Source organism: Alligator sinensis, unplaced genomic scaffold (assembly GCF_000455745.1).
Source record: "Alligator sinensis unplaced genomic scaffold, ASM45574v1 scaffold268_1, whole genome shotgun sequence".
Lineage (NCBI taxonomy): Eukaryota > Metazoa > Chordata > Crocodylia > Alligatoridae > Alligator > Alligator sinensis.
Window position 1 is genome coordinate 3,283,824 of NW_005841853.1, and position 16,767 is coordinate 3,300,590.

Consider the following 16,767-nt stretch of genomic DNA (forward strand, 5'->3'; position numbering starts at 1 on the left):
CCTAACATATGGAGGCTCGTACCCTTGGTTCAGATCCCCAGGAGCAACTGTGAGAGCAATTATGAATAACCCTTGAAAAGCTTTGCATCAATCTTACAGCTATACTCTGGCACCCACGCAAAACCTTGTGTGTCCTTTCTGGTGGAATTGGGACTCTGTGTCTTGTTCTGCCCTTGGAGGATGGTGAATCAAGGAGATGTCTAAAGTGTTTTGCGTAATATAGACTCCAGTCCTAGACTCCTCCAGAGGAGGTATGTCTGAGGCCAGTAGAGAGAAGAATTCAGCCAGCCTAGCAATGCAGCCACCTCTGGGGAGGAATTCAGCAGCCATTAATAGTTGTGTCTCCTACCTTGTGCTTTTTTTAAATAAAAGAAAAGGTTAGAACGTCCTAGCAAAGTTTCAGAGATTAAATGAATTTTAACACACTGGAAAGGATCATTCAGAGAACCTGGTCTCTCTTTTTTTGCACGACATGTGCCAAAACCTTCTCCCACTGATTTTTATCACTGCTTTAACTCTTTGTTGTTGCAGTATAATATCTCTTTTAAAAAGGTGTCCAATCTTGTTTCAAAGATGCCCGGTGATGTGGAGTCTACCACGTCCCTTGGAAGTCTGTTCTGAGGGTGATTTACCGTTGCCGTGAAAAGTGAGTGTTACTGGCTTGTTTCTTTTGTTCGAAAACAAAAGGACTTTTGGTGTAATGCAGCTCCCTTTGGTGAATTCGAGAAAAGCAGAGTAAGCCAGTCTGGGAAAAGAAGGAGCAAAGCGTGTTGAACTGTTGCACTTACTTATATAGTTTGAAATTTTAGAGCATGGAGCAGCTTGTTAAGAGAAATTTGCATAATGAATTGTCTCTGTTGCGCTGCTCCGACAATTAAGAATTATGCTGAGTTTTAAGTGTGTGACGGAGCGAGGCGGATGGAGTTATCATTAGAAATCAGGTTGGATGTTTGTATTGGTGGCACCTTGTATAAGCTGCATGGACTGGATTTTCTCTTAGTGAACTTAGTGGCATTTTTACCATGGACTTCAGCCTAGATCTTCAGCTGATAGACTCCCGTCATCTGAGGATCCAGCTGAGGACCAGCCTCTCATTATTGGAGGCTATAGGTTCGAGACTGGATGCAAAAGGGTCTTGGGCATCTAAATTGCTGTTTAGATGAAACTTGTTCCTGGGACTTGATACACCCTGGGCCTGGAGTCAGATTCCCTTTTGCTTGTTTCTGGCCCTGTGGATCTTACATTCATGGCTGCACAGCGAGCCAGTTTCAATAGGAAGGCCTGAGGGTGCCGTCACCCAGCCTAGCCTATGGCCTGATGGCTGGGGTGATTTTCTAGGAAGCAGATGTGGTTTCAAACCCCTCAAGCTAAGGTAGGAAGAGCCCAGCTCCTGCTTTTTCCTGGCTGAGTGCTCGTATGACTCCTGAGCTATCAGGCAGATACTGGGCTCCTCCTCTATTACATGAGCTCTGGGTACACGTACTGCATTGGACCCCTCTAAGGACTGAGACACCAAGTCTAGATGGGGGTTCAAATGTTGGCTAGAAGTGCCTGACCCAGCAGTGCAGGGATTGCCTAGTTTGGGGGCTGGCGACCCCTGGCATGCATGCCAGAGCATGGTATACGATGCCGTTTTGCTCAGCACACCACAGCTGCCCCCAGCTTTGGGCAGCTGCCGCCGGCCATAGAGCCTGGGCTGCTCACAGCAGGCAGGGAGGCTGCAAGCCCTGCTACAAGCAGCCTGGGCTCTGTGGCAGGCAACAGCTGCCCAAAGCCTGGGCCAAGTGTAGGAGGCTGCAACCGATGCACTGGGGTCTGGAGCCCCAGCTTGGTGCTGTGGCTGGCAGCAGTTGCACTCATGCTTTGGGACGCACGGCGAGGAAGGGGCTTGGGGTAGCGCAACCCTGGACCCTTCCCCACTGCATGCCCCGAGGCACGCATGCATCCACCACTGGCCACAGAGCCGGTCTGGGGCTCTGGACCCCAGTGCAGCTGTCTGCAGCCTGCCTGCCGCCTACTGCGAGCCACCCTGGCTCTGTAGCAGCAGTGGGTGCACGCATGGCTCAAGGTGCACGGCGGGGAAGGGGCCGGGGCTGTGCTGCCACAACAAGGATCAGGCCGCTCGTAGCTCCCTTGCTGTCCACCCCTGGCACGCCAACCTCTTCGCAATCCAGGTTGCGGGATTTTTTGAGACCATCCCAAAAATTTTGCCGACTCCTGGGCTAGTTGCTGCCTGAGTCCAGGAGAATGATGGGATTTCAGACAAATGGCTTTCTTCTGTGATTCCTATTGGCTGGGCTGGGCATGGCCCCTCTCCTTGCTTTGCATGCTGGCTGCTGTGAATTCTCATCCCAAGTGCTATATCCCTCCATTTAAAGTGCAGAGACCATGGGGCCATCACTCAGGTTTCTTTAGTTTCAGTCCTGGGGGCAGATGCCCATATTTTGGCCACTGAGATGATGCTCAGTGTGGTCTCTCTTAACCTAGACCCACATCTACAAAGTGGACATAGGCATTGCAGTGCCAAATGCTGCAGCAGCTAACATTCAAGTGCCTCATGGAATATATGCTGCCCAAGTTAAGTGCCCAGAGACTGTGCAGGGAGAGTTTGGTGCCTGAAATTGGGATCCACAGAAGATATGCTGAAAGGGAGCTGAGACTGGTAGTAGGAAATGCAGAGGAGAGGAGTGTGACTTAGGTCCAGGCCCCATTTGAACCTTACAGCAGGCTGCAAGGAAGCATCTTCTTCCACTTGGATTCGACAGCCCTGAAAATGTTCCACTCCTTGCCCCTGTGAATACTTAATTTGCATGTATGAAACAGCACAGGAACCGAAACTAGATCATCTCAGTGGCCCCATCTTCTCTAATCACGCTGCCTCTTGGCCTCTCCCTCTTTCTCTCTTTCTGGCCTGGTGACTATCTAATTAAATCATGCTAAGTGGAACAGCTTCTTATAGTGCCGTGTCCTGTAGATCAGTGTTTAGGGCAATCTCGTTTGCAGGAGTGTGCTTGAACTGAGGGAAGGGAGTTGAATGCAAGTAGCTCTTATCCGACGTGTGTGCTCGAAACTACACAACCATTGAATAAAATGAGGCAGCAGTGCTGTTGGTTATGATTGGTGTTATCCACGTGCAGAGAGACCTAGTTAGCTGTGTTAGTTTGAAGTCAAGTAGAAGGCAGGGTACATTTGCACCGTATAGACTTACCAAGGTAGATATAGGTAGATATATCAATTGTTGTTAGTCTGCAAGGTGCAACTCTACCTCCCACCGGACTTGTGTTCTCAGATCACCCCCTGCGGAGGTAAGGAGTGGAAGGACACCTACTTTGTGGGTCCTGGCAAGTAGATAGCAACAACATACACAGGTCTATGAAGACTGAGGTGCTTCTGGGCATGTCCAGCAGACCTTTTGGCACATGATGAATTTAATTTTGGAAATTTAGATGCCTACCAACTTTAAATGACTCTGGCTTAATCCAGTGGTAGGTTTGGAAGAGCACTTTTGGAGTATCTATGGTGGCAGTTCAGCGAGCCCATCCCTTGTGGATCTAACTAGACACACACACACACACACACACACACACACACACACATATATGGTGCTCATATATATATATATATATATATATATATATATATATATGGCGCTGGAAAACACAGGACTGGACAGGCATCCCCACTGCTCCCAGGCGTCAAGTCCGCTCTACTGTGCTTTCACAAAGTGAGGGATAAAAATGCACGTGGGTGTAAGAAAGTCCTCTTGGATCAAACCCCGGTGATGCCAAAGTCAACGGGAGCTTTACTGACAAAGATCTGAATTTGGCCTCTTATTTAAACTGATGTGGTGACCGTTTTCACCTTAGACACAGTACACATAAACCCAGTTCGCTTTTCCCAATGAAGTCATGTATCACAATTTCTCCAATGAAGTCATGTATCAAAATTTTCCCTGGTGGTTAAGTGTGTGTGAGATTAAGAGATAATGTCATTGGAAGGGAACATCGTTAACATGATAATGGACTCCTGCTGCTAGGTAAATACCAAGCCAAGGGACTTAGAGGAAATAAACACAGACTAACAACTAAAGCTTTTTTTTTCTTCTTTTTTTTTCCCCCCATTCTGCCCCAAAGGGAAATGATTATCCTGTCAAAACATTCTCCTCCAACATGAGCTTAGAAGATTACTGAGAGTCACAGTGGTGACAAGGCAGCATAGAGAGACACTGGTATTATTAGCATCCATGAAATGTATTGGGTGTCTAGCATAAATCCTGGACAACGTGGAACGAAGCGTTTGCAGGTTCTTGTGGTTTGGGGTGGGCTTTTTGGGGGGAGGGGTTGTACATAACTTAATCACTCATCACGGACAACACATGCAGCCAAGATTGTCTTTATAGGCGATGAAGACGGTGGGGCTTAGGATTCAGTCCTGCCAGCAACAGCTGATTTCAGTTCCCAGCTCTGTGGCGGGGGGGGTTGCCTGTGATAGGGAAAGATTTTTTTTTTTTTTAAATGCACCCTTTTTCCATTAGGTTCTGTAGTAATGGGTCAGGTTTTCAGCACCTCGGGGACTTGGCTCATTCAAAAATATTGGAGCTGCTGTACTCTGTCCATGTTTGAAAATCTGACTTCCATTGCACATGTTGCACTCATTGAACATCCGAGCTATATCTCGGCCTCAGTTTTCCCATCTGAAAAATGGCCATACATACTTGGAGTGATGTAAGGTTCGCTAATATTTAAGTTCTGAGGCTTATTACATAGGGTTTGACTGACCAATTAAATAGCTGCTTGTCCCAGACCCTACATAGCTGGGGACACATTATATATTCATCTGTTGTGTGTGCCCTGTGAGCCTATGGAGAAGCAAAGTGCAAAACTTGGTCCTGTGTGACTGACCTGTTCCTGATTGAAATCAGATGATCTTATATGTGCAGTGCTTAGGTGGAATCATAGCCAGGTGAATGCGCGTGCCAGTAAAAATGAACACGTGAGCAGTCACGCTGTGGATAAGTGTTCAGGAGTGGGTAACGTCTAAGTGGCAAATGAAATTAAAGTAAGCACAAAGGAGAACATAGGGCTGGAAGGGGCCTCCTGGGCCATCAAGGCCAGTCTCTTGTGCTCGCAAGCAAACATTTATCCATGGAAACCACAAAATCACCACTGCAAACCTACAAGGAGCAAAATCCTAAACACCAAAAAGCAGCGTATCAAAATGCCACAGGTAAAAGTAGGAGAGCCGAGGTCACTGGCCATGCCCTGCTACTGCGAGGACGTAGTTAGTTAATCTATGCTTAAAAGATTATAGGAAAAGGACCATGTCCTATGTTAATTCATCATATCTTAGGAAATGGTCCTTTTCCTTTTCCATGTCCACAGCCTGACTGCTCACATGCTCGTTATCACTGGCACGTGCATTCGGCCGGATACGATTCCACCCAAGCATTGCACATGTAAAAAAAATCTGATTTCAATCAAGAACAGGTCAGTCGCACAGGACCAGGTCTTCCAGCAGTGTGCCCTTCTTGCAAAGTAGGCTAATGGCATCCTGGGCTGCATTGGTAGGAGCGTTGCCAGCAAGCATCAAGGGGAAGCGATTCTTCCCCTTTATTCAGTGCTGGTGAGGCCACATCTGGAGCCCTGTGTTCAGTTTTGAGCTCCCCACTACAGAAAGGATGTGGACAAATTGGAGAGGGTCCAGCAGAGGGTGGCAAAAATGGTGAGGGGCCTGGGGCACATGACTTATTAGGAAAGACTGAGGGAACTGGGCTTATTTAGTTTGGAGAAGTGAAGACTGAGGGGGGATTGAATAGCAGCCTTCAACTCCCTGCAGGGGGGCTCCAAAGAGGATGGAGCTGGACTGTTCTCAGTGGTGGCAGATGACAGAACAAGGAGCAATGGGCTCCAGTTGCAGCAAGGGAAGTTGAGGGTAGATATTAGGAAGAATTTTCTCAGTAGGAGGGTGGCGAAACACTGGAGCAGGTCACCCAAAGAGGCGGTGGACTCTCCATCCTTGGAGGTTTTCACAACCTGGCTAGACAAAGCCTTGGCTGGGATGGTGTAGTTGGGGCTGGTCCTGCTTTGAGCAGGGGGGTTGGACTAGATGTGACCTGAGGTCCCTGCCAACCCTCACTTTCTATGATTCTGTGTTACAGAAGTAGGCAAATTATGCCAATAGGGAAAAAATTCCCTCCTGACTCCAAGCTGGTAATCAGAATGACCCTTAGTGGAAGAGCAAGTCTCTCAATCTAGGAACCTCTGAGTTTCTAGTACCATCAGGAGTATTGGTGACCCCCCTCCCCACCATACAATCAGGTGACTTTGAAAAACTGCACGCTGCAAGATGCAGCTGGCCAGCAAACAAAAAAACCCGGGAGAGTCACCGGTCCCTGTGAGAGCCTGGATTCCACCAGAGCAGCTCGAGGTGGAAGCATGATTGAATTCGTCTTATCCTTGTCCCCGTCAGTGCAAGATTGTTCACTTCCGTGTGTCATGTTTTCTACTGTTCTGCCCAGTCTAATGCGTCAAGCAATTTGGTTTGCCTTGCTCCCCTTGGGAGCCCTGCTCAGCAATGTAATACCTCGCTCGCTGCATTTAGAAGTAAGGCGGGCCAGAGTCCAATTGATCAAGCGCTCTCTAACATACAGTTATTTATTCCTAACCAGCTCAGGATTAAAAAGGTACATTAATGAGAGGGAATTATGGGTAACATTATGCAAAGAGTAGGGCCATTGTTTTATGACCACCGAAGCTACAGCCAATGATGGTAGGCTTAGTGTAGATGGGTTACCAGCAGTCATGCTTCTATACTGGTTGGTAATGAATTGGTGGGAGTTTACCCAAAAGAGGCTAATTATATCAGGCTGGGCTGGGCAACATTGCAATGCCATCTACCCCCAATATCAGCAGATCCCATTGGGCAAAGACACTTCTACAAGAGAGGTGGGGAAGGAATATTTACAGAATTTGATTGGCTGAGAAGAGTGCAAGGAATCGTATGGAAGTTTGTCCCTTTATGGAAAGCTAGAGAAGAACTTAATATTATTACAAGGGATTATTGCAGGTATCTCTAATTTAATTTATTTTAATGAGAAGTCCTGGTGCAGTGTACAAAGGCCCCACAAGAATTGCATCTTGCTGTCACTAATGAACGAACTACACAAGCTCTTTAGACAGTGCTTGTTCCACATTGCTGTGTGCAGCAGGAAGTGAAAGCTGGAGCTGAAATTTGTCCACCCGAGGAAAAATATCTACAATGCAGCCACAGAGGGGACTGCGGTAGATCAGGGAGATACCCGCGCTATAACTTTAAACATGTTAGCTTGCTTACCAGTAGCAGTAGTATGCACAGCTCAGTGCCAGGTACTTTACCCTGTCAAACACCATTTCTGTAACTGGAGTATAGGCACAGCCTTGCTTTCCAAAAATGCCAGTGAACGCTCATGAGCAAGAAGGATACAGGAGTAAAGAAAGATATACGCTTGGCTGTTTGCTACTATAATAACAGTCAGTTTTTCAATTCTAATAACATATGTGTAGGGGATCCATTGCAAGACTCGAGAGGAGCAGGAGCAAGTATTGGGAGGAGGATGAGAAACAGTATTGAAACCAGCTCATTACGCCCATTAGAGACTCTAAGAAGCAAACACGATGGAAATGTAATGCGTACCTGACCCTTTATACTAGTCCATTTTCTTTAAGTAGCTGTTAACTGTATACCTATTAAGAGTTGCACACTCTGAGTTCGTTTTTATCCCATGAGGACCTGGGAGAAGTGCACTGGCACAAGTGTTTCATCACATAAAATTAACACACCTTAAGTCTTGCATCTATCACTTGCAACTCTCTTGGATGTCATTACCTGAGTGCTCTGATGCCCAGACAGCCAGGACCGTTCAGCATGGGCTGAAGTTTTTTTCTGGATCGGGGCCAGCGTGGGTCTTAATGTGTTTCAGGACTGGGCCAGAATAGATTCTCTCATCCTTATTTGATAGGGTTGTACCTGCTGCATTAACCTGCATACCACGTGCACCTTTCTTCCAAAAAATCAGCCGTCCATTTCATAGTAGGTAGGGTTGGAAGGGACCTAAGTAGATTATCAAATCCGATCCCCTGCCATGGGCAGGAAAGAGCGCTGGGGTCGAACGACTCCGGCTAGGTGATTATCCAGCCTCCTTTTGAAGACCCCCAGGGTAGGAGCCAGCACCACTTCTCTTGGAAGTTGGTTCCAGATCCTAGCTGCCCTGACAGTGAAGTAGCGCCTCCTGATATCTAGGCTGAATCTACCCTCTGCCAGCTTGTGACCGTTATTCCTAATTCTCTGATCCCCTCAGGCCCTGCCCTGCTACCCCCTCCTCATGCGGGTGGCCTCCTCTGCACCCTCTCCATGTTGTCCACATCCCTCCTGAAGTGCGGCGCCCAGTACTGGACGCGGTACTCCAACTGCGGCCTGACCAGTGTCGCATAGAGGGGGAGGATCACCTCCTTGGACCCGCTCGAGATGCATCTGTGGATGCATGACAAGGTGCAGTTAGCCTTCCTGACCGTGTCCCCACACTGTTGGCCCATGTTCATTTTGGCATCAATAATGACTCCAAGATCTCTTTCTGCTTCTGCACTGACGAGAAGGGAGTTCCCCAGCCTGTAGGTGTGCTGCTGGTTCTTCCTCCCCAGGTGCAACCTTAAACTTGTCTGTAATGAAACCCATCCTGTTCTCATCTGCCCACCTCTGTAACCTGTCCAGATCTAGTTGTAGCCTGTCCCTTTCCTCCATCATGCCCACTTCTCCCAACATCTGAGTGTCATCCGCAAATTTGAACAAGGTGCTTTTCACCCCCTCGTCCAAGTTGCTGATGAAGGTGTTGAACAGTGCAGGCCCGAGGACCAAGCCCTGGGGGACCCCACTGCTCACATCCCTCCAGGTCGAAAAAGACCCGTCCACCACCACTCTCTGGGTGCGGCCCTCCAGCCAATTGGTGACCCATCTGACTGTGTAGGCATTGACGCCGCAGTTGCCTAATTTCTTAATGAGAATGAGGTGAGAGATAGTGTTGAAGGCCTTCTTAAAGTCCAGAAAGACCACGTCCACCACGACGTAATGTAGGAAGGAAGCATATTTCGTAACGGAGGAAGCAGATTTTTCTTTGCTGCAATAGAAGCAAGCCTGGAGATACTATTGAAGGATGTCTGATGGGCTTCTCCCTCTCCCAGGCTCAGGGAGGGTGGTGGTGGGGTGGTGAAATGCCCCCATCAGGGTCCGAGATAGTGTTAACCCTCTCACAGCCCTTACGGACAGGATCCCCTGCCGTCAGCAGTCAGCCATGACTGGAAAAATCTTTTCTTCTCCATTCTGCCTTTTGAAAGCAGGGTGTGTGTCTTATTTGGGGGATATGATATGTGCAAAATTGCAGCATGTTACTGGTACAGGGAATGCAAATTATTGCCCAGGATATATTGGCAATGCAAAGTATTGTCTAGGTCTGCCTCGGTGCAGGGCCCCAGTGTTGCTTTCAAAGGAAATCCCTTTTGCTAGGTAAAAACATCTATTTGTAGCAGTATCATTCCCAGGGATTTTAAGCTCTCTCGGATAGGGCCCTCTTTCATTAAAAGTATATGCAGCACCTGGGACAATGGAGCTATAGCCCTAAATTGGTACCTCTAGATGCTACTGCAGCGCACATCATCAGTGCTAATATTCGTTGTGTGGTCATGAGAGCCCATTAAAGCTTTCCATTGTACTTTTTTTTGGTCTTTCATCAGGTTCTCAGCATGGTAATCAATGCCGCTTACAAACCGGGGAGCGTTTTACGAGAGCTGCAGCTGGTGGAAGACCCGCAGTGGAATTTCCAGGAGGAAACGCTGAAGGCAAAGTGAGTATCTCCTCGCACTATCGTGTTGTTTCCAGCTTCTTTTATTTTCAGAATATGGAACGGATTGAAAAACCAAGTGACATTTTTGTGAACATTTTTCTCTAGTGTTTTTTTTTTTTAATACCGTATTAGTTTTTAATTTAGCCCTGTATCTGTTTAAACAACTAAAAGCAAATGCTCTGACATTTCATTTCTATATTTTCTCTTTTTTGTCACCAGCGTTCCAGATGTTAATAAAAGCTTTTATGTTTGAATCAGCGTAGTATTGAATTTTACAGAATGCTGTTTGGATGTAAATTTGATCTGTTTAGTGCTAATCCAGTTCTTTGTCTTCTGATCTTTGCTTTAAAGGCCCTTTACTTCTAGGGAAGAAAAGTGTAACAAAAAACAGTTCTTGGGAGCTAAAACCAAACAAATTTGGACAAGGCATACATTTTGAATAATGATTAAACATCAGAGAACATGATTAAACATTGGAGGAGAGTAATGGTTTCTTCTCTGTAAATCTTCATATCATCATTGGATGCCATTCTGGAAAAATACGCCTTAGGCAAGCTCAAGTTACTGGGCTCAATAATAATTCAGCGAATGTCAATGATCTGTATTACACAGGATGTCCAACAACATGATCTCATGGTCCCTTCTGATCTTAAAATCTATTAATTTGATTTAGAGTACTACTTATAGAGTAGTAGTAGTAGTGTATTCAACTCTATTTCCCTGTTTTAATAGACTTTGCTACAACTTGAAGTTGAGTGTGCTCAAATATTGAATATTCTTAAATATACCATTGTTGAATGGTCTTGTATTATCTGTTTGGCCATTCAGATACCGTTGTTAGCTAATCCTGCACTCTGATTGAGGGATAAAATGTGAGAACCTTTTTACTGTAAAATCACGGACCCATTACCGTTTGAACTAAGGAGGCAGTCTCTGTTAGAACTGAAAAACTATTTGAAAATCTCAGGAAAGGGGAACTTAATATTTCATGATGAACTCAAGTGAGCTTCTCCTACAGATTTGCTAAGGTCAGGAGACCATAAGTGTGTTTAAGAGGCACGGATCTGTTTCAACTGAAGATTGAGTCACGTTGAAATCATTAGAAAATCAGGTTGTTGGTGTTTTCACTAGAACACTCTTCTGTCTCTGAAATCCAGCGTCAGGTGTAATCTGGCAGGTGTTAAATCAGGTGATAAATGCTTTTTGCAAAAAAGATGTAAATGGCTGGATTGTCATTGGTACTGGTTAGGAATAGGTCCTGTGATACCCACAGACCCTCTTGCTTCTTTGCACTTCAGAAAATCAACTTTATTGCTTAGTTTGAGGTCCAGGTCTGCAAACACTTAAACTTATGGGCAATTTTACAAAGGTAGAAGTCCCACTGGAGCCTTAGTAGCATTATTTGCTTGAGCTGATTGAATGTTTAGTAGTAATGCTTGCTCAGTTGGCCCCGACGACAGCAGTGGTTATTCCAGTATGTCTGTTGAAAGTCAGCCACTAGTGGTGAAGTACTCCCAACTCTTTCAACAGGACATTCCTTCCCAGTAGAAAGCAGGGATGATTTACCCATTTACTTGCTGTGCACTTTGTTTCACTGAGTGCTTAGATCCCGTAAACCACTGATCGGCTTTCTTGCATTGAATACCAGCCTCTGGCTGCTTTACTATTCATTCCACCCAGGAAGAGCGCACACACCAACTGCAGATGCTTCCTCAGCCCGACGAAGGGTATTTATACCCAAAAGCTTGCAAAGAAAAATGTTTCCAACTATTTCCGTTGGTCTAATAAAAGAACCTTGTCTGCCTGTGTCCTTAGACCAGCATGGCTACAACCTATACCCCAGATCCCATAAAAACAGCTGTCAGAGGAAAGCCTGCAGACCTTGCAAAACGAGCCTGACTGATTTTGTGCGTCTTGCTTGGACTTCGGAGACATCTGGCAGCGCCTGTATTGAACCCAGCGGTCTAGAAACCAAAGCAGGCTCAAAAAATCAAACTCTGTGGAATTGTTAAAGCGGCATGTGACATGATACATCTGATATGACAGTCAGTTCCACTTCTGAATCTTAACCAGCGACTTATAATAAGCCAAAGCCGGTGTAACCCAGGTTTCAAGGGCGCTGGTTACAGTGGCATCTGCCGACAGACTACTAATCGGAGCAGCTGGAACATGCCTGTTGTAGTGTGATGTGTCACATTACCACCCTCCTTCTGGTGTCAAGTTGACAATTTTTTAGGTCTTGATAGTGTTGCTATTTGGTTTTGAGGGGTGCAGCAGGGGAAGAAGGTGAGATGGGGAGAGGGAGGATTGCCCTTTTCCTGGCAGCAAGCCGAAACACTAGCTGCCAGGAATCGATTAGCTCTGCAGCCTGCATGCAGTTCATTTTGCTGTCATCAGGGACCGTCACTGGCAATAGCTTTGCAGAGAAGATATAACTTTTAGATCCATGATTCCTCCTGTGTTCCCAGCAGAGGTGCTCTGCTGAGGTCGGAGGTGCCCGTCTCATCCCCTCTGCTTCTCCCACACTCCTGGGGCCAGCACGAGGAGCCGTGGGGACAGTCACCAGAGGCATGAGAGACCCCGCAGGAGCAGCCACAGTGGTGGGAGCTACCCTTGCCCCTGGAGGTACAAACCAGGGCAGAGAGGGGAAGGATAGTGGAAAGATCAGGTCCCAGCAGGGTTAGGATCTGGCCTCGCCAGGCAGCACCTAGATCAATGGTTCTTAACCCGTTTTAACCTCTAGGACCCCCTCTTTATCTCTTCTGAATTTAGATTCAAGCTCAGTGATTCTAAATAGGGGTGCTGCAAAATTCAAAGAAGTTATGGAGCGGTGCTTTGAGGCTAAAAAGATTGAGAACCACTGATTTCGAATGTCCAAAGGGGTGTGTATGCACACTGGGGAATCACAGTCCCCCCCCATCAGTGCTCCCTGCAAACCACTGAACCTTATTTATTTTGCCACGATGAGCCAAAGACGTTATGTCCGACTACCTGATTCTTCCAACATCTCCAAGTTTAAAATTCCCTTAAGGGTCCCTAGCAGATGTGGGTCTCCAGTTTTTCTAATCACTAGCACACTCTCCTTCCTGTGCCTAAATATGGATGTGGATGCCTGGCTTTCAACACAAGGGCTGGGGTGACTTTTGGCATTAGAACGGTTGGAATGATTTTGTAGCCACAATGAGCCAGAAAATACGAGAAAACCAAGGATTTTTGTGGGTGGTATCTTTTATTGGACCGATTGCATGGCTGTGATAGATAGACGTAGACAAGCTTTTGAACGCAGTGTATTCTTCTTCAGGTCTAAGGATAAAGGCAGGCACCGCAGGGACTCAAACCAGTTGGCAGAGCTGTGAAAATGGAGAGGAGAGAAATTCCCAGGGGTGGGGTAACAGACAAGAAAATCATAGGAAAAGGGATAATTTGATTAGTGCAAGATCAAGACCTTTCAAGAGGGAAGAGGGTCTTTATCACCTGTGGTGTGAAGAAAGATTAGCAGGAGTCAAGCACATTATAGCATTGAGCAGCTGATAAAGTGAGCTTACAAAAGCTTCTGCATCTCTGATTTGGTGAGTTTGTAAGGTGCAACTCTCGCTTGTCTTCTGCCAGATTATTATATGCCGTGGAGTCAATAGCAACGTTCAGTCCCTGGTCCCTAGTTTTCAGTCGGCTTATGAATTTTTGTCCCCGGGGTCGCCTTTTGAAGGTGTTTCGTGAATTTTCCTTGAGCACAGTGATAATAAGGTCAGGAAGTGACTGTTTGTCCTGTGAAAAGTGCTCTGCTTATTTTCGTATGTCTCTGTCCTTCATCTTTTTCCTGTGACCTTTCATTCTGGTGCATAGTTGTAGTCTAGTTTCACCCACATAGTTTCCATGAGGGCATTGGGCACCCTGGATGAGAATAGTGAGCAAGGGCTCACTTCAACAGGCGCTCTGTATAATTTACCTGTCTCCTGCTAATCTTTCTTCACTCTGCAGGTGATAATGACCCTTTTTAGAAGTCTTGATCAAAATATCCTTTCTTCTGTGATTTTTCTCAGTTTCACTGCCTTGCAAACCGTTTTTTTTTCGTTGTTGCACCTGCCTTTCCTCAGGCCTGCAGAAGAATGCATTGCATTAGAAAGCTTGCCTAAATCTATCCTAGCCATGCCATTGGTCCAATAAAGACTATCCCCTTGCCTTTGGTCTTCAGGCCTTCCCAGTGCCCTAGTTTCTGTGACTGAATCGTGCCTGCCCACCTTTGATATTGGTGGGTGAAAAATGCACTGATTCACAGAAGTTTAGGGCTGGAAGGGACCTCATGAGATCATTGGGTCCAGCCCCCCTGCTCCGGGCAGGAAAGACTGCTGGGGTCAAGTAACCCAGCAAGGTGTGCATCCAGATGTACACGTATGCCTAGTGATGTCTTCTGGGTCTTGTTCCTGAGCTGTTGGCGTAAACACAAGCCCTGGTAGATCTCAAAAGGATGAAGTCCCATGGTCCTTTTGTGACGGTAACTGCTAGTCGCAGGAGTAGGACTCAATCAAGCTGTCCCCTCATCTGAAACTATTGCTCATTCATGCAACATTTGATCCTATGACCCCAGCTGACTTCCTGCCCTTTGGGCGGGGGGCTGGACTCGATCTTCCGAGGTCCCTTCCAGCCCTGACGTCTATGAAATCTATGAACAAGTGTGTCCTGCTGTGTTTTAAGAAGAGCCATCCATGCTCCACAAGTATTTTTATTGGTTCGGTCTAGGGAGCTCTAATGTGTAACGTTATGAAAGGGAAGGTGGAGTTTGACTATCCAGGAGAGTTGCTGAGCACTCACACCAGCAAGGAGAGATGGCCTTGTGGTTAGGTCACTGTACGGGGACACAAATGGTCTGGGTTCTGCTTCTGTCACAGGCTACCAGGGACAAGTCCTTCAAGGTGTCTACACGCCACCGCCTGGGCATGCTGCCGAAATACATGTCCTACTCCCTGTGCATCCAGGCCTACAAATTGCGGGAGTAGATGGCTTAGTGGGATGATCAGGGTTGGATGACATGACCCATGGAGGTCTCTTCCAGCCCAGCTTCCCTATGATTTCTGTGATGAACAAGCTTTTGATGCAGAGCATTCCACTTTAGGGACCTGCATTGCCCTGAATTAAAAGCTCATCGAGGTCTGTCCCAGTCTTGTGGTTGGTCCAATGATACCACCCACAGAAAGTCTTGTCTTTCCAATAGCTAATGCAATTATTGACTAAATCCTTGGGAGCAATCCATTGAGTTTGATGACTCCTGTTGATTGCTCCTGTTTGAAATACCTCCCTCACATAAGGTTTTTCATCTTTAGAGGATCTTGAGTTTTCATCTTGTTTTTCCTTGAAAATCCTCCGATATGGTTCATGACTTTGAGATTTTTAAAGATTTAGTTGTAGTTGTAAAGCAAAACATAAAATTTGTGAGCCGGTGAACTTTATAATCCTATAGTGCAGCCAGGGTATTTGTGCATGATGCTTATTACTTAAAAGCAGTAGCAAAATGAGTCTTCATCTGAAATGTAATATCAATAATGGTGATATTTTTGATGACACTAGTGGAAAATGGTCTTCTGATTTTATCCACAGTAGCTTTCTTTCATGGGGCTGTCGGAGGTGCGTTCAGATTACAGTTAATGTCATTAGTGTTAGGAGGTTTAAAGTGTGGCGAGAGTGGAAAATGTTAGTAAATCTTGTTTTATAGCTTAAAGAGACACTGCCAAGACAAAAATTGTGTTTAAAAATATTCTTTTCTTGTGGCCAGTAGTAACACTTTGGTTTATTGAGACAGACATGACCGTAAAAATCCATCTATATTTCACCTTCCATACTATTTCTTTACTTTGTGTGTCTCCTTCAAACTGGGTCATGAAAGGAGGCTCCACTTCTTGTTAGTCTTGGCTGTGTGCTTTTGCAGGCACTATAACGTGGTTCTCTTTGGGATCGCAGCCCCACAGGGCAAAAAAGGGTTTGGGGCTGACTTGACTGCAGTGGATAGGTACCTTCACAGCAAGGGCTTTTCACCCTAGTGGAGAGAATCATAACAGGAACCAGTGGGTGGAAGTAAAATCTAGACTATTTCAATTTGAAATGAGGTAAAACCATAAAGGGGGTTACTTTAACCACTGGAATAAACTACCAAGCCAGGTGGTAGATTCTTCATCTGCTCATGCCTTTAAATCAACACAGGCTGCCTTTCTGGAAGAGGTGCTTTAGCTAAGCACTGCGATTGGGCTCACTGTAGAAATGCCCAGTCAAAATTCGCCTGTAATGTGCTGGAGGTCAGGTTAAGTAACCTCATGATCCCAAAAGCCTTGAACTCTGTATCTATGCAGAGTAAAGGGGGCAGGATTTACGTTTTTTAGAAGTAAGCAAAGTCAGAAACTTTCTTTTTAAAGAAATATACATTTTTTTAAAGAGAGAGTGTTTTTAAAAATGTTCTTAGCATCATTTCTTTTGGTGTTAGCATTCATAAAATCCAATTTTAAATCTAACTCCCTCCATTCGTATCTAATGGACACTGGGGAGTGTCTAATGGACACTCCCCATTTTATACACCTGTCATAGTGTTTCTGGGCTTGTGAACATCCCAGTCATTTAAAAACACCTGGGAAGCCCAGTGGCTATCCTGGGAAGTGTTGTGGCTTTGCTGTTGGCACTTTAATGGGTGCCTCCTTTGCAGCTGACCTGGAAAAACAAGCCCATATGGCATTTCATTTTTTGCTTAAATTACCTTTGAGTCCACAAACATGAAGATCACCATAAGCTGTGCCCTCTTTGAAGCCCTGGTCACTTCCCCACCCCTTCCGTGTTTCCAGAAAGGGACTCTGGCTATTGAAATGGAGAAGTAAGAGAAGAGCGGCCTGGAGGCAGGTCAACCATTGTACGTCCTC

The 16,767-nt window shown here is 46.0% G+C and overlaps 1 protein-coding gene across 1 annotated transcript in view; it reads left to right on the top strand.

The window, feature by feature from the left end:
* The window catches only part of SFMBT2 (Scm like with four mbt domains 2), a 161,715-nt gene that overhangs the window by 132,909 nt on the left and 12,039 nt on the right, over positions 1 to 16,767 (top strand). The window contains exon 16 of the mRNA XM_006016323.3: positions 9,762 to 9,871. Within this exon, the coding sequence (XP_006016385.1) occupies positions 9,762 to 9,871 (110 nt within the window). The remainder of the gene's footprint in view (positions 1 to 9,761; positions 9,872 to 16,767) is intronic.